This window comes from Solea solea, chromosome 4, assembly GCF_958295425.1.
Source record: "Solea solea chromosome 4, fSolSol10.1, whole genome shotgun sequence".
Lineage (NCBI taxonomy): Eukaryota > Metazoa > Chordata > Actinopteri > Pleuronectiformes > Soleidae > Solea > Solea solea.
In genome coordinates this window covers 7,342,367-7,365,567 of record NC_081137.1, presented here as the reverse complement: position 1 = coordinate 7,365,567, position 23,201 = coordinate 7,342,367, and the positions used below count along the sequence as shown (strand labels likewise).

Sequence of the window (23,201 nt, the reverse complement as noted above, 5' to 3'; positions counted from 1 at the left end):
TTTCTATGATCTTTTGTGACGATAATCTAAATATGTTGTGGGTTTCTTTGCTCCTTTGTGACGATAATCTGACTATATCATGGTTTCTTTGCTCCTTTTGTGACGATAATCTGAATATGTTGTGGTTTCTTTGCTCCTTTATGACAATAATCTAATATATATTCTAGTTTTGTTGCTCCTGAATATATATATGTTGTGGTTTCTATGCTCATTTTGTGACAATTGGTTTCTTAGGTAGGAGTGGATTTTAATGGATGAATGTGGGAACTTTTCTCAAGCGATGTCATTTAAGAACCATTAGTTTGGAGCAGCTGTAAAGTATCGCACACCTTAAATTTTACAGGACGTTTTACTGACGCAGCTGCACTGTCTGTGTGCAGACGTGTCGCCCTCACTGCAGTTCTGTTTAATCTCTCAGCCAGCAAAGGCTTTTAATGGCCTCAGAATGATCCAGATCTGGTCACATGATTATCATCATGACTGTGTTCCTTTTAAACATTAACATTTTTTTTTCTGCTCTTCATTGTGGTCAGCTCTCTGTCGTCAGGGTTGAATGTAAATAGGAGGGAGCAATGAGGTCATGTTCTTTCCCCGAAACCTAAATGCAGTTACACAAGCCTGTAAAAGACACTATATATACACCTCACCTCCTCCTCACGTCACTTCTTTTTTTTTACTGTGTTCTGAAAATCCAATCCTTTTAAATGTCATCTCTGCTGCAGAGCCTACATGTGACATTTTGCTAATTCGATGAATCAACTCGAACTCTTTAATCATCAACAGACCCAAATGCAATAAAGCAACAATAAGCCACATAAAGCAACAGCTGAAGGTGGAATCTAAAGCGTCATAAATAAAAGAATTGGTAAACGCCAAAAGCCTTTGAATCCAGTTTGAGCTTTTAAGCTCCAGGAGACGCTACAGAGTTCCTCTGGCAACTAAAAACGTGTGTAAAAAAAAAAAAAAATCTCCGATTGTTTGTGTGCCAAAGACACATTTCCACCTATGTGGACACTAAAATTCTATTCTATTAGATTCTAAATAAGATTATAATTAACTCACGGACCTGAAGAAATAAATACCATTTTTAGAGAATTCTATAAAACTTCTTTTTGTCAAACAATAACTCAGACGTAAACACATTTATAAACTCCTACCAAAACTTAATCATGAACAGGTCCAGCTGCAATGACTACACTACACTTTTGTGGACAATAAAGTTCTATTTGATTCTAAATACCAAAAAACCACATCTCCCAGAACACACAAACACCCATCATGATGATATCAGTGGTGAACTCAGTGACAGGTAGAGACAGAGCACTTACCACATATTTCGAAGTGAAATTCCGCAGCCTGCTTTCAACAGACTCACGCCATTATATCCGCTGACCAGGAACAAAACCATGAGTCATCACATTTCTGAATGAGGTGATTCAACATGACTCGTCTCGACTGAGAAGTGTGACCCTGCTGCTGCTGCTGCTGCTGCTGCTGCTGACGCTGCTGACCTCGATGCCACATTTGTCCACAGAGAAAAATCAATCAACCACAGATATTTCCAAAACAGCAGGTGGTTCTTCCACTCTTATCTTTCATATCTTTGCAAAACTGTATCATTTTTCACCAGAAGCACAACATTCACCAGAAACACTTTTCTGTGTGTCCGATGACGATGTCAGTCTGTCATTTTAGATCATTTATGAACCATGAAGCTGTTAAAAACTCCTTTGTGCTGAGTCATGTCCAAGACATAAATCTCCAGCTGTGTAACAAATGTTGTTCTCCAAGGAGGAATGAATGAACAGAACCCAAATACGACTTTGAAAGATGATTTTTATTGACCTTTTTTTTCAATCTGTACAGAGTGAAGCATGTGATACTGATTCCCATCCCAAAAAATAACCCATGGAAAGTGAGGGCCCCCCCCGATTTGGGAGGGGCCCCCCTGGCAAGGCAATTGCCACATTTGCCTGTGTCGCAATCGCTCTTGTGCGGGTGAGGGCGTGCGATCACGTGAGCTGTGTGTGGACTTGTGTGGAAAAACAAAGGCAGTCGAGTGTGAATCTGAAAATGGAAATAAAGAGCAGCTGAAGTTCTTTGGACCTGTTGGTCATGGTCAGATGGTAAATGAATCCACAGTCGGATGCTGTTGCGACTTGCCTGTTTTTCGGGGTGTGTCCGTGTCTCTCTGAGATGGAAATATTGCTTTTTCTTCCAGTGCAAGAAGGTTCTCCGGGTTCTCCGGCTTCCTCCCACAGCCAAAAAACAATACAATATGAGGATTAGGTAAATTGGACACTCTAAATTGACCATAGGTGACCTGTGATGTGGAGGATAAAGCGGTAGATGGATGGATGGATGGATGAATCCAAAAAGGTTGTAGGTCAAGCTCTTTTTTGTCCACTCTGAGTGAAAGAGGACGCACACAGACATGAGCGACAAAGCTGCTGTGAGGGGAAATGCACTGCAGTCTTTGTTTTACTTGTTTTTTTTTTTCTCATTTGAACGTGTTAATTTTATTCAGTGAGGCCGCTCGTCTCTGCAGCTCCCAGGGTGTGGTTGCTTAGTAACTTCGGAATGTGACAGGAACGGCCCTTGATAATAAAAAAGGTGTGAAAAAGAGTGACTCTATCACGCTGATGCTGGTACATATTCAAGGTTGCAATACTGGTATTGGTATTGTTTGTTAAATCAGTAAAGACTTCACCTTATTTAAAATATATACAAAAAAATCTTAACTTAAAGGGATAGTTCGGATTTATCTGGATTTATTTGGCACTATTTTTTAAGTAGCAGGTCCAACGGGATGTCTTTATGAACCGGATTACACAGATGATTGATGGTTTGATTGTTCATGTCTGCTGGGAACCAGGCTAATCTTTAAAGGTTAAGAAAACTCTTCAATTTTATTAAGGGACCTCAAAATATCTACTGTGGGTCCTGACCCAGTGTTTGGGAACCACTGATAAACCATATATCATGATCATTTTTATGGTTAATCTGGAAATCTTGTGCCATAACCCCCCCCCCCGTCTCCCCAAACTAAGAAAGAACTACTGCGTTAAATATCGTTTAACATCTGTATTTCTTGATTTATTCTTCCTCTAAAATGTGACTTTGCCTAACGTAGCCTTGATGTTTTTGCTTAGTGAAAGCAATCTAACCTTGTGTAGTAGGTACATTTTAATTTCTTCATGAAAACATTCAAAGTTCCTTTTTTTTTAAATTAAAAACCGTTTATTTAAAATGGGAAATCATGGATTGCGAGCACTGCACTCATCTTTTAAGCACATGTTCTGTTCTGCTGTCATCAGCAGACTCTGTCACTGTTTGTGGTTACTGTGTTTCCGGGACGTTCCATCTGCGGCCGCATGCTTGTGCACTGTGTCCCATGCGAAAAGAAGACACGTTTCCATTCCAGTTTCAAGGCAACTGCGCACACTGTACAGTATGTGCCATACAAGCAACACCTTCAGACCGAAATCAACACAGTGTTGTGTGTCTCCATGTTACATGTGTTGGATGACTTCTGTACGCTGGAGTCGGAGAGAAAACGCCAGCAGCTGTGGGAGAACTCGAACGCGAAATGGAATCAAACCGTGGCTCTGAGACATGCAGATAGAGGCTAGAACATGAGATAAACTGGCAGGATTTAAACATTGGACTTTCTTCTCTTTTCATCATAGAATAAATCAAAAAAAAGAAGCCCAGCCTGAAGCTTCTCACCAGCTCAGAGATGGATGTGTGGAATAAGAAGAGGTTCACAAAATCCATATCCGCTGAAAGGCTATTGTATGACAGCTGGGAAAACAGCACCGAGCGCTCGTGTTCTGACACAACTTCCGACTACAAGACGGATGGAAAAACACACCCATCCAAAAGAAGTACACGTTAGACACTTGAACAAACATGTGCAGTGGTTTTAAATCTAAAGAAAAGGATGAAACACAACATATCCATTCCTTTAACGCACTTTACTTAAATACATAAAATAAGGAACTCTCACAGAGAGCTGTAAATGGGCTTTGTGTTTCCAAAAGATTGGACTGCGTCTACAGTATATATTCTATATCATTCATTCATTTAGTGCTTTTTTTTCCCTCCCAGTATAAACCGTTTAATTTCTACTGGATTAAATCAACATGTCTGAGTTTCACCCGTTTAAAAACAAAGCTTATCCAAAGAAGTTTTGTAAGATTACACAGTAACTCTCTACTTACTGTAAAAGAACCTGTATGTGAGATGATGAGTCGAAGTTAATTAACTGCAACAACCCTGCAAAGTCTCATGGGACGAGAGTCTTATCTCTGTGTGTGTGTGTGCGCCTCTGTTTTCCGGTCACAGTGTCTCGTTGGTGGAGACGCTGGCCTCCTGCTTCCGCTGCCTCTTGTGCCTCCAGAACAACACGACCAACAAGAGGAGCAGCAGGAGGCCCAGAGCTCCTCCGATGAGTCCTGCCGTCAGAGGCCGACTGTTGCTCCTGGGATGGTACGTCACGCACGACCCGTCGCTGTCTCCACTGTCGTTCACCGCAAACACGCACACCTCTGCGGAGTCCTCCACGTCGCCCACGCCGCCGCTTCTTTGGTCCTTCCCAAAGCGACGCCTCTCGTGGTTCCCGACGGTCACGGCGTAAGCTGTCACGTGGGAGAGAGGGGCGCACCAGTGAACTATGACCTCTGAGCCATTCCATGACACTGACGTATTGTAAGGAGTCCGTGGTCTGACGTCGTGCAAAGACAAGCCGGGGCACAAGCAGCCGGTGGAGGCCGCTAACGAGGCACACGACCTCTGACCCTCGAGGCACCGATTGTAGTCGCACCGCCGAAGAGTCCTTCCATGTGGAGACACGGTGGTTTTTGAAAAAGGGGGGACTGGGTCCTCGGTTTGATCGTAGTCTTCCGTGGGAAAAAAGAGGTCCCCAGGCAAAGACCCACGTGGCCTCAGAATCTGAGGTTTCGTCCCTGGGACTCGTGATGGCGTTGGCAGCGGAGAGCAGCTGCTGATGAAATACAGGCAGAGAAGCAGCAGGGGAAAAGGAAGGTCCCTGATGGCAGCTGTCATCCTGTCTGGGGATCATCAAAAAAGTCACATTTATTTTTATGTGGAAAATGTTTTCCTCATTCTTTTTGAAAGTATGAACCTTGTGGTTTTCCAACTGTGTACATTCAGGGATGTGTCTTTTGGAACGTAAATCAAGTTTCATTTGGAACTCTAAATTGTTTCCTTACTACTGAAGCATTCTGTGCTCTACTAAAAGAATTGAATTCTCCTCCTTTTGGGGCAGCGGTGCAGAACATGTGCGAAAACTGTGATAAACAGTCAATTTAAATGTGAGCCTGAAAGAGTCGGCGTCCGTTTGAAACACATGTGTTTCCAGATGCTGTGTCTTTTAGAGAGGAAAATACTTCAATATGAGCCAAGTTTCAGTTTGCAATAAAAGTCTTTCTGCACTTTACTAGTGACTAACAAAATATTCAGACATCTAATTAGTAGAAATGCCTTGCAATGTGACGTGTTTATCAGTGATTTATGGTCCCCCCCCACCTTTTTTTTTATACAAAGCTGCCGGGAATAATCCTAATTTGTTCATCTTTGGAGGTACTTCACACTAATTCAGCATTCCAGACGGTATTGCACAACAGGTCCAAATGCCTACACACCCAAGACACAGCTCTACCCAGTCAGCTGGATCGAGTTACAGCAGAAAGCAGCATGTGCCATTTCCACAAGGCTCCACAAAAACACATGTGAGAGCTGTGCTTCCACGGTGAACGCGCACAGGGGGACAACAATGAAGTCCATTCAAGGAAAAAAACACAATCCCAATCAAAAAAGCTGTTAAGGCGGCATGAGCTGAATCGGGAACTCTTTGCTCTTGCTTGTGTGAAGAGTGGAAATATCCAGAGATATAAGCTTACCTGTTGCTTGCAAAAAAAAAAGTTTCCACTCTGTCAGAACACGTCAGGAGCTCCTTTCGACCTCGTCGTCCCTCCACTTGCTCCCTACTCTTGCTCTCTGCCTCCTTTTAAATGTTTTCCTTCTCCCCAACAACAATCACCTCCTTCTTTCTGTCCTCCCACAGTCAGTCCCCCCTCTTCTCTCCCTCATTCCCCTCTGCACCAGCAGCTCCACCTCTCCTCTTGCTGAATGGTTTAGTAATATGAGTGAGTGAGTGAGTGAGTGAGTGAGTGAGTAACGTTTGCTATTCTAAAACATTACTGCTGTGTGATTTCATATCAAGTGGATTTCTGTCGGATTCCACCCCAGGTTTTTCAGAGCGTGTCTGATTTGTTAATGAGCTGCTGTTCTCCTTTTTAGGGGGTGAGTCAAGTGGAATTGGATGTTCCAAACCTTTGATTCATTCCAGTTACTCATCCTTGACACAATTAATGGTAGACCGCTTGTCCTTAACCTTCTTAGTCGCCTAACCTCTCACCTAAATACAATTTATGACGCCACTTTAAACACTGCAGCGAACCCAAAAGGGCTGAGACTGTTGTGCAGCTGCTGCCATAAAGACCGGAAATGAACCCGAGTGGACGTGGACGTTCTCTGGAAATGATTTTTGCTGAGCTGCTTGTTTTCAAAATATAATTTGACTTCCTCTCAGAGTGTTATTGTGTTGTGTATCGTCCTTATTACTTTTTTGTGTATATGGTATATTCACAGTAGGCTACATTATGTGAATATTGTGTGGCAGACTCTATATTTTCATAGCAGGCGACTGTATGATTTTATAGTAATCTATTATAAATAATATATATATATATACATAATATATTACTGTGGTTTGTACAATACTGTACACTTTAGGGGAGTTTCCTGTAAGTCATTTCACAATAAAATACTGTATTATATTGTTAATTATTGCAGTTAAAGTCACTGAAATGATGCGATGATAATTCACTTTATTGTGAAATTTCATATAATCATCACATTGTATCCCTCTTGTATGTAATGCGTTGTTTTACCTTTTATGAAAATTCACTTTATTGTGAAATTTCATATAATCATCACATTGTATCCCTCTTGTATGTAATGCGTTGTTATACCTTTTATGAAAAAAATAAGGTCATAATTTCTACCACTTTTAATAATAATTTAGCACCTTAAGTGCGGAGGTAATAAAGCCAGGATTGCCTTATAGATAAAAATATGCCAATGACTGGATCTATGGACAGATAAAAGCATCCATCCATCCATCCCTGTCAAACAAAAGGCTTTAAGGCCTTACTCATTATTACCTCCTCCTTCTCATCCCTTATTCTTCCCTTCATCGTCTTTTTATTACAGCATATTACATAACACGTTTTACTGTCCGTCTTCCTTGTATTTGCATCTCTGCGTACAGTGAGTGACCGGTTTGCGTCCAAGTCCTCACAGGGAAGAGTGTGGGTGTGTAAAGCGTGAGGCAGATGCACTTATTTGTGTGTAGGTAATGCTATGTTTATATGTTGTATAACATGACGTGTGTGTCTAATATCTGACTCTGTATTGACTGATTATTGATCCCATTTCATAGTGTGTCTTATTGGTCAGTGAGGAATGGAAAAGGTGATTAATTTAGGTATTTATTAGGTCATTATTTTTCCAACATACTCATCTAATTTGATTGGTCAGTAGATTTGGAATGTAGAAAGCATGAAGAGGCCTAACCTATTAGTCATGGTTAGTTAACTATTAACCTACAGGCTTCATTATGGACATTTTTGTCCATTTAGAGACATTTTCCCTCTCAATCTGACCATGAGTTTGACCATGATAGTGTATATGTTACACTTTTTTGTAAGAAAGTCTCTCTCATGACAAGATTTGGAATTCCATTTTTTATTTTTCTAATAGATCAATAGAACCCTGTGAAACAAATGCACCATACGTGGCTTGAATCATTAGAGGTCAAAAATGTTCACCTTCAAAAACTGTTATTAAAACATTACAGATTAATATTATTCAATATTTTATCATTTTGATCAGGACCCCAAAAAAGCTGAAAAAACAGCCACGACTTAAGAGGGTAGTACATTTTAAATCTGATGCTACATGCTTAGTCAATATTTTGGCAAATCTTTGACATATCCAAAACTGGTTCAAAAACAAAAAGGAAAATAACCAAACCAAAGTAATCAAACAGGTATTTAAAGGGTTTTTGAACAGGACTGAAGTTGTTTAAGAGATTTCTAGCAATCTGTCATTGGTGGACATTTTTGTCCTCTAATGACTTAAGAGGCTAGTACATTAAAGTAAAGCCTGCGAGTTAAGTAATTATAGACCAAGATTTTCAGGGAATTTGATTACTAAGTACCAAACATTTACTTATATGAATATAAAGTAATATAAATATAAAAAAGATGCACAACTCTTTGTGGACAGGGAACGCAGAAAGTGTGAAGACGCCTATAAAGATTAGTTAATTATTAGGTACTGATAAGACAATATCAACTAACTGTTAGTTTACCATTAGCTAACATTAGTACCAAATATTTATTAAAGACTGAGTCCACACCGTCATGGATGCTCATTTGAGTATGAATGCAACTTTGGCCTAAAAGACCTAAAAGATTAGTTAATGATTCGTTGATAAGTAATTAATTGCTACATATCAAATAGAATAGAATGAATATATAGGATAATAGAATAAAATGATCTTTATTGTCATTATACACAGGTACAATAACATTTTGTGTAATTAATAAAATAAATCTCAAGATTGGACATATTGTGAGTGACCAGTTCGGGAGTTAGAATAGGGTTGCAGTGAGTTATGGATGTGTTTTTATTTTTCTGAACCTCTTTCCAGGCGGCAGAGGTTTTTGGTCAGAGAGTGCCCAGGGTGAGTGCTCTTGTCCTGATCTTGTCAGAGTAACTTGTGTCCAGTCCTGGGAGTTCCATACCCATGATGTGCTGTGCCATTAATCCCAAAACCCATGAAAAATGACATCATAGTCTATGTTTATGTTCCATACATGTTATAGCTGATTGCTGTAAAGAGTTTAGAGTCACAGATGAGTGTTTTTCAAGTGGAAAACTGTGACACAAATGTGTTTAATCAGAACCAAACATTGTGTGACAAACATTGAGTGTCAGAGTGTCACCGGGAAATAAATATCCTACTCGAAATGACACAAAAGTCCAACAGATGGTAACTGTTACACAGCTTGTGACATAAGCCCACAGCTTACTCACATTGCCATATTGCCACATGCCGCGGATCACATCACTTTTTCCCCTAAAATGATTCTGTCATACTGGTATGGACTGGTTTCCACCATCAAAACTCCGTAAAGAACATGTTTTTGTCGTAACTGAAATGAAAGATGGACAAATGAAAACGACAAGGTCCTGTCATAAAAAATCCAAGAATCTTTTGGTTGAACATCCTGCCACATTTTACAACTCACTGTTTTATCCCATCTCCCCCATTATAAAGAATAAAAAAGAATAAACTGTAACCCTGAAGAAGTTTAAAAATCTGGTGGAGATTTAATGGTGTTAATTTATGTCTTTCTGACTTTATAAAAGAGCTTATTTTCTGACCTCCACAGCTACAGTGTTATTGCTCCAACACAGTCTACAGTGCCTCCTAGAGTTGACAGGATTATTAGCCTTGAAGCAATACTAGAAAAAAAAAAAAAAAACTAACTATATAAACACACCTGAGCAGAAAGTACTAGAAATGTTTAAAATCGGGTTGAATTTGTGAAATTTGGAAATACGTCACAGTTCAAAGTCCATTTGGCTCGTTCTTATGAACAAAAATAAAGGATTGTTTTGTGACTTCTGCACAATTATTGCTACTTTATATCACTGCTAAAATGAGATCCAAAATTAATCATAACTTTGATTCAACAAAAAATACAACACATTTTTAAAAGCCTGAATATGTACCCTATAAACACACCCCCCCAGGATGTCTATATAAGGAGTTGTGTATTATTCCCACTGCAAATTACCATGGGTGCACCTGTGGCATTAAGGGTTAATAAAGCTAATGCCAGACTGTTTCTGTGGCTCTTCCATTATACAGCTGTGTGTGTGTGGATGATTTGTGATATGATGAGCAGTTCATCAAGTGACAGGTTATGTTCCACTGCACAAAGTCAGTAAACTGTCTCTGCATGGGTTTGTTTGTGTGACCCACTCTCATCTACGGGGCATGAACCTCAGGGTGATGAACCCTGAAGTGTAATTTTAAACTTAAAAATCTGAACTTCAGCTTTTTTTCCCCCCTCAAATGGCTGCTGCACCAGTAAGGTGTTTGTGGCATTATTACCCTAAATCATGACTTGCAGGCTGACAAACAGGACGCATCTTTCACTAGTAAGTTGATTCAATACTCCTTGGTAAATAAATCTGTGCTCAAAATGTCACTCCACTACAAATGTATAACATGTAACTTATTTTTATAATTTTGTAGAATTTAATTAAGCAATTTTATCATTATATTGAATATATATCTTCAACCCACCTCAAGCAAGTCACAGCTAACCACAGAATAATTACGTTTTTCTTTTGTAAATGAATGTTTTTATTGTTGTGTAAAGTTAGCTAAGTAGCTGGATTGTAAATAAGGTATAATTAAATTAAATCAAATTGTGCCTGCTGAAGAAAAAAATTGCACACAATTATATTTCTAATGTACAATAGTAGAACTGATATTTAGATAGCTATTGTAGATGCAAAGTAGAACAATGTATGTAAATATTAAATTCTGAAAATGCAGCCCATCAAAACCTTAAACCACACAATACAAAAAACTACAACTAAATCCATGCATGTTATTTATGTCACAATAACATTTCAACACATTCCATACAGACTCCAGGGTAGAAAAATAAGTGTAAAGCCAAAAAACTAGAATAAACTATAATGTAACAAATCAGTCACATGAAAGTTAAAAACCTTTTTATTTTTAATGAACTCACATCTGCAGTACCTGTATGTGCCACAAGAGGGCCATGACCAAAACGTTTTTTTACAGACATTTATAAGATTAATGCAAAATAAAACAACAAAAATGCATTTTCAGTTTTAAAAAAGGACAATATAGGCAGTAAACATACATAGACTGAAGACAAACGATGAATCTAAAACACAAGGCTTATGTAAAGGAGATGCAAGTTAATCATTTTTTGTTGTTCTTCACATGTGGAAACTATTGAACATCTTTTTTTCCAAGTGTTCTCCTGTCTCTGTATTGTGGTCTGACATACACGATTATCTCTGAAAATAGACAATATATCTCAGTTTATCCACAATGATATCATATTATTCGAACAGATTGGATTCCAAAGTATCTGACTCCGTTAACTTGATGATTTAACCCACCATCATCCACAGCCTTTATGCACAACTTTACTAATTATTTCATTAAATATAATGTATAAAAACATTGGATCTCATTAAATGCTCATATAAAGCCTTGCTCCTTTTTTGTTTGCTTTCATTTTTTATTTCTGTTTCATGTTCCCAAATCATCCCCACTGATTTCCCTGTCTTGTCTGTATTTTTTTTATATAAAGTTTTGAAAACAAAACAAAACAAAAAAACATAAAATAAGGTAGAAGATGAATTAGTGAGCGTAAAAGTAAAGGCGATATAACAACCTTCGAGCCCACGCGCAGGGCCAAAATGAAACAAGGCTGCGTCTTTGTTTGTTGACGTCATTTGTGTGCGACACGAACAGGCCTCAGCGTAGTACAGTCCTGCGTACAGAAGCTGGAGATGGGTGAGTCGCCGCTGAGGCCCCTGGTATCACAGTATTTTGACAACAAGTGACGCATTTAATCACTTGTAGCACGTTCTTGCCACGGGGACTCCGTGTTTGTTTCACGGCGTTTTGTTTTGACCCACTGGCGCTAGTTAGCTTCGACGCTAACAGGCTAATGATAGCGGAGAGCGGAGGCAGGCCCGGCGAAGAGTGTGTTTTTGTCAGGTAGACTGTTGTAGACAGATGTCACCGGTAAAACATTACAGCTACAGCAACACAACCCCACGCCATTAGTCCATTTCGTTTAAAATCTACCGTTTTCAGTAATTCGGTGCGAATCAGCATAGCCCATAAGCTAATTACATTATAATCATGACTTCCAGGAGGACAGGCTATGCTGGTAGCATGGATTCCTCTTCGTCACACAGCGGCGGCTCTGTCCACAGTGGGAATCGTAAACAAAGTATAATCAACATTTCCGACAGGAGCGGAGCAGAAGCTTGTCATGACCTCAAAGCTGAGAAGGCTCTTGGATACGGAGCCTCGCAGGGCAACATGACTGTGACATCCCTGAAATCACGTCTGGCTCCAACCATTCAGACTGCCATGTCCGCTGCAGTGGACACTCTGCTGGGGGAGGTAGTCCTTGTGCTCAATGAGACTCAGCAGGAGCTACTCCACAAGGAGCAGGAGAATGAACGACTCAAAGTGAGACTTGAAGTGTCAGAGAGGGAGCTGAAAACTCTGCAGGAATGTCTGTGCAGTGCACAGAAGCTCATAGATCAGCTGCAGATCTCATACTCGGGCCCTCAGTCGATTGGTCAGTCAGTCTTTGCTCCGTCTCTGTCTTCCATGGCATCCCTGTCCTCAGGCCTGGATCGAGACCATCAAAACTCCCGGAATGTGAATGGAGCTGGTGTTGATCTGGGTCTCAGCGGCTCTGTGGATGAATCTCTTCACGGCTTTGAGCCGCGAGACGATTACAAAATGTGCCAACTTTCAATCCAACCAGATGGCTCTGTGACGAACCACGCGCTGGACTCCTTTGCATCCAACACGTCGCACATGTGCTCCGATTCCAGCAGACCAGGTAAATTTACTCGGGGGTTGGGATGCATAGAGACTAAGTTTAAGAAATTAGAAATTTATGGAACTCTAAATACATTCTGGAGATCTTGTGGAGGGGCTGTCTGTGTGCAAATGTCCACATATGTCCCTCTAGAGATTATCCTCCTGTTATCTTGTATAATGTTTAAGGTCCTAGTGAGTTGATGTGAAAACACAGCAGGAGAAACTCTGGAGGATCCACAGTAAGTTAAAGGGGAAGTGACATGCTTCCTGCATGTTCAAACCAGGGGTCACCCCCTCACTTGGATTCTCAGGTGCTTCTCCTGCTGTTGTGTACACACCCCATTCTGACACCCTCCTATATTGTTTAGCATGTGTGAATGATCCAGAGAATATCCAGACCCAAATCTCTGTATTTTACCCAGCATTGTCTAAAAGCAGCTATAGATTAATATGTGTGCTGTATTGTCTCTCCATTAATCTCTGCATGTGTTCAATTTTCTGTAGATGAGAGGCAGTCTCAGGGACCAGGTGGACCATCCAGGTTTGAGATCAAAGAGGAGCAGGGACAAGCTTCAGTCGCTGGTCAGCCCGGCAGGAAGGAGTCTGGGATGCGTGATGACAACCGAGTCGGGGAGGGAGAGCGATCGTGTCACGGTGTGGGTGACCTTGGTTATGTTCAAGTAGGGGAGGGAAGTTCTCAGCGTTCGTTTACTCACCCCTTACGGCACCAAAGGCCCGTACGAGAATGTAGCGATGCTTTGCAGCAGGCTGGACTCGATAGACAGAAAGTGATGGCTAGGACTTCTGCATCTGGGAGAGGAATCAGCGTTTCACCAGGCAGAGCAGAGGAGTCCGCAGGACCTTCAGCCTCTGACACAGCAGTGGAGCCCTCTAGTGATCGACCGCACCACTGCTTGGAGTGTGGAAAGACTTTCCGCTTGATTTCCAGCCTGAAGAAACACATCCGCATCCACACAGGAGAGAAGCCCTACCCGTGTGCAGTCTGTGGCCGCCGCTTCCGCGAGTCGGGAGCTCTTAAAACTCACTTGCGTATACACACAGGTGAGAAGCCGTACTCGTGCTCCGAGTGTGGAAACAGTTTCCGCCATTTGGACGGTTTGCGCAAACACCGGCGCACACACACCGGAGAGAAACCCTATGTGTGTGCCATCTGTGGGAAGCGCTTGAGCCGCCTGCAGCATCTCAAACACCACCAGCTCATCCACACTGGAGAGAGGCCATGCTGCTGTCCCTTCTGCAACCGCAGCTTCAAAGAGCCCGCGGCTCTGCGGAAACACATTCGCACCCACCGCGACGAAGGTGGCCACATGGGAGTAGGTGCCAGTGACGACACGGACCCGGACGCCATGGATGATATCAACAACCTCCACCCAGCAGCTCCATCCCCCCAGATGAGGTTTGGCGAGTGGGTAGCAGAGGAAGACGACAGCTCAGTGGTGGACTGTGTGTAGGGAGGATTTAAGCAGTCACTGTCAGTTGTCACTCTTACCATAAGTTTAGAGCGAGATGGATAAGATTAACTCTCGTCCATGTTGGTAGAACAAAGAATTAAGCCTGATTTATACCACGGATTTGACAAAACTTAACATGTTACACAATGGTTTCAAATTGCTCTGGTGAAAGGTTTCATCTACAAGTAACCACATGCCTTCATCCGTTCTTTCAGTTGCACACTGTACACGTATCATCCCAAACGGTACTGTCAGCTTGTTTATTTGTATTCCTATCTGTGTTATTTTTCTCCTCGATTTGATAGTGGATGGATTTGATTAAGTTGTTGATATAACTGATGAGGAAGGGATATTGAGTAGTATTGAACCGAGGAGCGCAAAAGGGAGAAGATGTATTGGTCTGGCATTTGAGGATGAAACGCCTAAATGGAGACTTAATCTATCACACTGTGCAACAAGGTATCATGATGTGTGCGTGGGACAAGATGAGAGGAAAGTGTAGAGTGAGACCCTTTTTTCTGGCTATTTCTGTCCTGTGATGGAGTATAATTCAGGCTACTTATAACTCTGGCCATTGAGTTTTGTTTATACCTGAAATCTTCATGTTTTCATGTCAGCTGCAAGTTTTCTTTTCCAAGAAGCACTGAGCTGCTCAAATAAAGTAAAAGGGAATAGTGCTGGTTGATCGTAAGTGTCGCAAGGCATTTCTTTTTACCCAGTCAAATTTTAATCTGATTTTGTGTGTTTGTGATTGGACATAAGCTGTTGGCCCTTGCATTCATAACTGTGCATGAATCTAACTTAAACACAGCCAAAGTTGACAGACACCCTCTAGTGGACATTACCATTTCACTCAGCCAGAGCAACAAATTAATATTCATCAGTTAGTTCTATCTTTTTCATTCTCATGCTGACCAAGAAAGTTACGATATAACCATAATCCAACATAAGTGGCTCCCATGATATGATATGGACTTTAAATTGTGTCCCAACTCTACCTCAGTATCATTATCTATGATTATTAGAACACAAATTTTTACAGCACAGCTGTTACTGATCACATTAACGGTGGCTCTGTTCAGTTCATGTAGGTGTGATGGCGCAACAGCATGCACCCTGCAACTGAGGAAGGTAAATGGACCTCAGCTGTCATTCATTTCATTATTTACACCTGTGATTTTCCCACTTTTTTTTTTTTTCCTGTCAAAATGGCTGCTGTGCAAAGGAGCCATTAATTCCCAGTTGACCTATTTGGTCATATTTTATTTAAGCTCATCCTCTTTGTTCCTGCTCTGTTTCACCTCCTCTCAGCAGAGCCTCACAGTCCTCGCGTTTCACCAAGCTGAAGTGTCACGTATGACGAAAGTTTGAAGACGGTGTACTAGGGAGAGCGTGTTATTCTACAGGGTTATTTGAAAAAGAGAGGAGACGTGCATTAGTTCACACAGCTGTTTATCATATCTTAGCATTCCCTCTTTTTTATATATATATATATATTCAAGCTGCTACTGAATGTAGAAAGCCTCTTTTTCTGCATTCGTATCACTGTAACCAGCCAGTTAAAGACAATGTCCAGCACACAAACTCCGGTGCTTGCATGTGCATATTTGCATATTTGTTTCTCTGCTGGCAACTATACCTCTTGGGTGTTTCTGTAAATAAGAATATAGTCAAAGGCATTTTACCTGGTTTAATAAGGATGGAAAAGTAGATTTTTTTTTTTTAAATGTAACGTGCTTTGTAACCATCAGTGTGCGAACAAACTGTAAATATGGAAGTGTTACTAAATTTCCTGCCCCGATTTTCTCTAATATGATATGAATGATGCATCAGGTTTAATGATAAAGCATAATTCTGCAGGTTATTTACCATGTATACTACTATACGGTTCTCTAATGTACATTTACAGTGTTAGTCATTTCACAAGGCACACAAAATATTCAATAGGTCACTGTGTACCCAACACATGTTTTAGTTCCTACCTTTTTTTTGTGTGTCGCCATACTGTATATGGGGGCTTTGCATGTATGTTTAAACAGAAATGACATGCTTCCTTAACAGGTCATTAAATGTGAAATGAATTACTTTTTAAATGCCTCTCTTTCCAAAGTATATACCCATAAATCCATCAATTTCTTCCTGTTACCCTACTGTAACTGTTATTATATTAAAGGGCCTTGTTTGTATCTCTTATCTGTTTGTTTTTGTCTGCTCAATGTCTGATGTTAGGGAGAGATGTCTCCAAAATAATGACTTTATGGTTTAGTATGAGACATATTTACAAGAGAAAACTCAAAAAAGTAAAATACACAGTAAAACTTTAATCTTCAATCTCTGAGATTAAGCCATTACTTCACTTTCTGTCGGTACATTTCATTGTATCATGGTAAGGAAAACCACATTAAACCCCGGTGGAGAGTTTCCACACCATCTAAAACGTTGCCAAACTCGCGTGTGTGCACGTGTTGTGGACGCGCCCAGAGACGGATCCTAAATAACACCTCGCTGCTTTCTCAGTGCTGAGTAATGACAACACAAACTGCTATTTGTGGCAACCTTTAGTGTGATTACAGAAGCTTAACGGGCTGAAAAACATTTCAAGGTATAGCAGTATTTCATCCACAAAACTGCTAACTTTTCTTTCATGCCTTAGCGCTGCCAATAGATACAATTCTCTGGTTTTCATACAGGATTTTCAAGGTTTTAGTTTAGTTTGCGCGATAAATAACTGTAAATACATTTGTTTTAATCCATTAACTGCATCCTTCAGTCCCACAGTACCGTAGTAGTTGATATGAATTGCTGTCAATACTAAAGTGGAATTGTGCATCAAGATTTATTGATGTATTGGCATTTAGTAGCGAGGAGATTCTCGAACAGTGTCTGAACTTGCAGGAATACTTTCATTACTGCTTTGGTTTGGTATTAGACCTTCATGACTCATGACTCTTGAAAACAAAGAGCAGCAAAGGCAAACAACAAGGCTTTGATATTAATCCAAATGTTTTTCTCAGTAAATGATCATTTTTCCTGCATTGAGAGTACTTTTAATTACACTTGAATTTTTATATCATCATATATCTATATTACTTGAGTCAAACACTCTCTTGTTTATCTCTCGGTTATTAAATAATGCTGTCCATTTCTTGCTGTTTTGTTGATGTTTTCTGTTCCGGTGTGTAATGCTAAGGTTTCAGTTTTCAGAAGGGAAGTAATTATGTTGTATTAAAAATACTCGGGGATGTTTCACGAGTGACCTGATCTGTATTTGCAGTGTGTGTGTGTGTGTGTGTGTGTATGTTGGAGGCCACTGGAGCAGTGATGGCGTGCAGCAGAGGCCGAGAGAGAAATGTGTGAGCGGCTTGTGAACTCTCCGTAGGCCCATACAGTTATTTCCTCAGCGACTAAAAGTAAACACTCAGTTTTCTTTTTTTTAGTTTTTTTTTGGAGGAAGTGACTCAACTCTCTTTGTCTCTTGCTCACTTTCACTGCTCGCCCATATGTGACCCCAGATGCTGGCAGTCTCACGGGGAGGCTCAGTGCTGCCACTTCATGTCTTTTATTAGCACATTCACTTTTCCCAGGCAGCACAGTCTCAGGTGTTTGACAGGAGTTTTTTTTTAACTGTTCTTTTCTGTCGACTATGGACAGAAGCTGACTTTTATAGAATTTGGTCACATGTGCAAAAGTTAACTGTAATTTGTCGTTGGAAGGAGCACAACAGCCCAAACTACAGGCACAGCAAGGGAGGAGGAGGTTTTCTTTCTATAGCTTTATTTCATTGTTTTTTACACTTGAAATATCTGGTTGTAATATGTAGAGAAGTGACATTTTCACCCGTATGGTGGCAGTTTAACGGCAGTACTGGTTTAGCCACTGTTTTCACTTTCTGTTCTTCTGTGGGATAAACGCATCTCAGCTATAGCTGCGAATAAAAGTGCCCCTTTAGAGTGATTAAAAACAGGAGGAAGTGCCCTAATGGCTGCCATACATTTGAGGCAAAGGAAAATATGACTTAAAAATGTATTGTTTCTAAAGGAGTGCCTTTATTGTAGTGGAGAAAAGTGATGCAGTGTCCTGTAAGATGCTCTTGCAACTTCATATCCTGAATATCCGCGTGAGAGGTCCACATGAAATTCTGCCCCCATGGTCGGGTTGCCTTTGGGCCCCAGGTCACACTGTGGACACGCCTGCCTTAAGCATATTAGTGGTGTCTACCCCACAGTAGGTGAACCTTCTAATTTTTTGCCCCCCCCCCCCCCCCCCCCCCGCCCTTCCAAATGTCTTTGCACGCCACTGCACATGACGTGTAAAGAGCAGAGTGAGTCTCTGCGTTTTGATTTACAAACACTTAAAAAAGAGAATGAGCAGCGCTTCAGTTGGCGCCTCCACCACAGTGTGTGTGTGTGTCGGCCTTGAGGCTGTAAACACAACACAACCCACAGTGGGTGCAGAAGTGTTATTCTCTCTCTTAGACCGTTCACATGTTTATACTTAGGCTCCGTACTTTCTACTCTTTTTCTTGTTTTACTGTCTTTTAATGTGTGAACGTGTATTGTTGTTGTTCATGGCCAACCCTGTTGTTATGAGAGTGCTTTATAAATGAATAAAAGTGTCATCAAGCACAAAGGTGAGCACAGTGATATGTTACTGTGTCAGTGTGGGGGCAGCAGAGGAGAAGGGAGGTGGGGATGTTAGGAGAAATAACCAACAAGGAAACCACTTTAAGCTTTTGCTCCTGCACCGCCTGACTGGCCCGCTGCCAGGATTTTGCAGAGAGGGTTGGCTCACTCCTCCTCTCCTCCCTCTCCTCCCTTCTTTCTTTCTTTCCTTCCCAAACCAGCATACGCACTCCGTGCAACTCTCCAAAGGAACGGGGGAGGTAAAGGAAGAAGCACAAAAGCAAAGAGGAAAACTTTCTTCTTTTTTTTTCCTCAAACAACAGCAACGAAAACAAGCAAGAAGGAGAAAACTCCCAAATATGCCCAACGGTTCGGTTTTAGTGACGGATCACTTAGCTACGCGAGAAAAGTAACTTTTTTTTGGAGAGAAAACAGGAGGGAGGACGCGCTTTCCCCTCTACACCGTATGAGACGTCAGACAATCGGCCAAAGAAAGCAGGCGCGTTTGGGCTGGAGCTGAAGTCCTCGGCTTGTGGTTGAATGTGTCCGGGTCTGCGTGGAGGGCAGTGAAGGATGCCAGGATGATGCCCTCTCTGAGCCTCCATCTGCTCGTCATCTGGTTGAGCGTCCACAGGCTGGTGCGCTGCGTGGAGCGCTCCTCCACTCGGGAGCGCTTCAAGGTGGTGATCGCTCCTTTCATCTGCAGGCGGATCTGCCACAAGGGCCACTGTCGGAATACATGCGAGCAGGGCAGCAACACGACACTGATCGCCGAGAACGGACAGGGCGCAGACACGCTCACCGGAGACGGCTTCAGGGTCGGTGAGTAACGATGGGACGGTACACGATATTATCGCTCACCGCGGTTAAAAATGAAGCTGTGTATGACACCGATCCCGGTTTTTGTAACATTATAGGAGTTATACATTTAAACATTTTAAGCAAAGTGATTTTTCCCTCTTAAAACCGTCCAATTTAAGAGAAACTGTCAATATCACAAACGATACACAATATTATCGCTCACCGCGGTTAAAAATGAAGCTGTGTATGACACCGATCCCGGTTTTTGTTACATTATAGTAGTGATACATTTAAACATTTTAAGCAAAGTGATTTTTCCCTCTCAAAACTGTCCAATTTAAGAGAAACTATCAATATCACAAACGATACACGATATTATCGATCACCATGGAGCTGTGTATCGGCAAGTATACCATACAAATCCCGGTAAAGCAGTATTATTTTTGTAATATTTATAAATCATTAGTAAGTTGATCTTTTTCCCCCCTCAAATTTTCCAATATCTCAAAAACGATACACAATATTATTGCTCACCGTGATTAATCTGGAGCTGTGTATCAACAAGAATGCGATACAAATCCCCATAATGTAGTGACCTTATATATTGTGATATATTATGTGGTTTTTTTTTCCACTCAAAATTGTCCAATTCAAGAAATATCATATATCCATATCATTGTTAACATATCAACAATACACAATTTTCTGTGTCTAGTAAGTGGAAGGAAATCAAATTGCTAACTAGTGGTTGGAGGCTGAAATACAACACTAAATCAATACAGCGTTTCAAATAATCAATGCAGTATCTTGCCTTGAATTACTGTGATATTTTTACTGCCTCAGTATTTTCTCACAGGTCTGATCACAAGTATTTATTACCAGGATATTTGTGAAAGGGAAAACTTGTTCATGTTCTCCTTTAAGGTCCTGCTAGCTTCATTTTTTTTTTTATTTTGTGCCACAGGGGGGAGCCTTCATATTTTCAGTTATTCCAGGACATTTGGATTGAGAACAGTCTTGGACTACGCTCACATTGCCAGGCTGTAGTGACTCATATCTGAATATTTCCATTGATATGACTGGGCCCAGTGGCACGGACATTTCTGCATCTTTGTGAGACTATTAAGAACGACTAAATGAATGCAGGGCCGTGCTTTTGCACTGAAATGGAGTGCATGAAATGGGAGTCCCATAAAAACAGCTGTTTTTATGAGGGTCCCTCTGCTAATGTCAACTGAAAGTCATTTATAAATACAGAATGATATTTAGTGCTGGGATATGTCTATCTTCCAATTCATGTGCACTTTATTTTGAGTCATTAGCCTTGTGTTCTAAAGCCATTTTTAAGTGAAATCCATTTAAATTTAATGAAAAGGTAGCCCCCCTCTCACATTTGTTTTAAAGCCCCAGTCACTTTATCCTGTTTCCAGGCCTGGATGTGATTCGGATCTGATAATTTCAAGGCTGTGTGGTCTTAGTGTCAATTCTGATTTTCAAATCTGAGTGAAAACAATAATATCGGAATCAACTGATCTTGAAAGTCAGATGCAAGACTCGAAGAACTGTAAAATCTAAACTGCATTGGATCAAAACTGAATCAGGAGTTGTGTTCGTGCCACAACCTTTTTAAGATTCTTGTTTTTTTACTTTAATATGTTAAAAGTTGGTCATATAATTCAAATTTGTATGTTTTTGTTACATTAGATAATCTTTTTTTCCCGTTCTATACAGGTTACAATTTCAGAATGTAAAAAAAAAACCCAGTGTAAAAGCATATATATTTTTTACTATTATCTCAATCATGAATGATGTGAGTGGCTATTATTTTGGCAGGATAATTATGACAGAAAGCTTTCATATTGCCCCAGTGCCTACTGTGAGTGACGGGACGAGGCTGCTGAACACAAAGCCGTTTATTTATGAGGGGATAACATAGCTGCTGAGATTAACTCATAACATGTCTCTACTTCAGGCTTCTGCACAGGTGGAGTACTATTATTATTTATACATATCACAGAGTATGAGAAGATTATAATCCTTATTATAATTGCAAATCACACTGTTATCATACTGCACTGCCTATTAAATCCATCCAGCTACATTCCAGACATTCTTGGAAAATAAAACATATACTGTAAATGCAAGAAAAATGTTTTGCTCCTTTACAAGTCAAGTCCTAAATTCAGTCCAGAAAATAGTGGAAAAAAATGAACATCTGTCTTTAAAAACAGGCTGTACATGTACATGAATCAGCCACAACGGAACGGACAGTAATTGTTTTTAAATGAAGTTGTAAATCTGTGGAGATCAAATTACTTCTTTGGAAGATTAAATCTGAACTGTTGCTAATTACGAAACTTTTCTTTTAATTTAGATTATTTTCCATGGCTCTATGCCTTGACTAGTAACTAAAGACTACTAAACACATGTCACAATTGTCTTTCAAAGTAACTAGTAAGTGTCAGATCACTAACGTGCAATTGATTGAAAATAAAATCGACATGTACTGTATCACTGTTGTTTAAACAGTCATAAATACAAACTGTAGCCTCCTCATCAGCAACTGTTATGTATCATTTTATTATTTTTTATTATTATCTCTTTCTAGCCACGTTTTGCACACACTAAAAACAACACACGACAGAAGTGCCTGACTGATATCCACCAGGAGTTTATCTCGACTCATGTCAGGTGGCTATACTCCGCTTTGCAAGTAAATCGGTGGTTAAGATGAGGCGAGGTGGGTTTACCCTGCACTGCATTGCTGGAAAAAATATTGCCCTATTACACTTTAAATGGTGAGGCATGGCTCATTACATGGCAAATAAATGTACTCGTCAGCTCTATGCTTTCCCCCTCTACTCTAGGGTCTGGTTGAGTCTGGTGAGTGGAGCCTTTATGTGCCGTATCAGATCAGCTGTGGTGAAATCAGGAGTCTGGCGGTCTACATCAGTCTCCGTTTTCCCCAAACACACTATAATAAGGCAAGAGTGAGCTTCTCTTCTCTTCACTCTATTCTGAATTAGGGCTGAGCAATTCATTAAAATTGTAGGTGACTGCAATCTTCCAATGGCAGGAGGTGCAGTATTTGTTAAAGCCAAAATGTGTAATTTTCGATTCCTTATTGTTATACTGGAGTTAACTGACGCACGGATTTGAAGCAGTGCTTTAGATTCATCTGTGTCTGCCAGCGCACACGCTGCTAAGAATAAGTCGTATGCAAGGTACTCACTCTAATTTGCGTGGCTGTGGTGCGTCTTACGGTAATCACACTGTGTGGAGGAGTTTATGACACAGATGTGAGCCTCTCCAGCTGTTTTCTTTGGTATGCCCATGTGAAAGTAAGCAGGCTGATTCATGTGAGGTCAAGTGAATCGCTCTCGTAGCACAGTGGCAGTACTGTGAGTGTCCAAGAGTTCGTCTTCCTCAGTTTCCTTGTGCTGTTTTGTGTTTTATAGCTCCTCTGGCAAATAATTAAGTAGACGATTTAAATTCCAGGAATTCTTCCTGGTGCTTCACAGT

At 40.7% G+C, this 23,201-nt stretch overlaps 3 protein-coding genes across 3 annotated transcripts in view; 2 read left to right on the top strand and 1 right to left on the bottom strand.

The window, feature by feature from the left end:
• Nucleotides 1–3,410: 3,410 nt before the first annotated feature.
• Nucleotides 3,411–6,098, bottom strand: LOC131458494 (LRRN4 C-terminal-like protein). Its single transcript, XM_058627634.1, has 2 exons — nt 5,925–6,098; nt 3,411–5,072 (listed from the first exon to the last, which is right to left on the bottom strand). The coding sequence occupies exon 2, from the start codon at nt 5,065–5,067 to the stop codon at nt 4,342–4,344; it is 726 nt and encodes a 241-aa protein (XP_058483617.1). The 5' UTR covers nt 5,068–5,072; nt 5,925–6,098; the 3' UTR covers nt 3,411–4,341.
• Nucleotides 6,099–11,623: 5,525 nt separating this feature from the next.
• Nucleotides 11,624–16,449, top strand: si:ch1073-224n8.1 (zinc finger protein 70). The gene is made up of 3 exons (XM_058628051.1): nt 11,624–11,731; nt 12,097–12,803; nt 13,289–16,449. The coding sequence occupies exons 2-3, from the start codon at nt 12,119–12,121 to the stop codon at nt 14,254–14,256; spliced, it is 1,653 nt and encodes a 550-aa protein (XP_058484034.1). The 5' UTR covers nt 11,624–11,731; nt 12,097–12,118; the 3' UTR covers nt 14,257–16,449.
• A 2,639-nt stretch (nt 16,450–19,088) lies between these two features.
• ltbp3 (latent transforming growth factor beta binding protein 3) overlaps nt 19,089–23,201 on the top strand; it is a 28,001-nt gene continuing 23,888 nt past the window's right edge. Inside the window, 1 exon segment of the mRNA XM_058627871.1 lies at nt 19,089–19,700. Coding sequence (XP_058483854.1) covers nt 19,460–19,700 — 241 coding nt within the window. The 5' untranslated portion in view covers nt 19,089–19,459.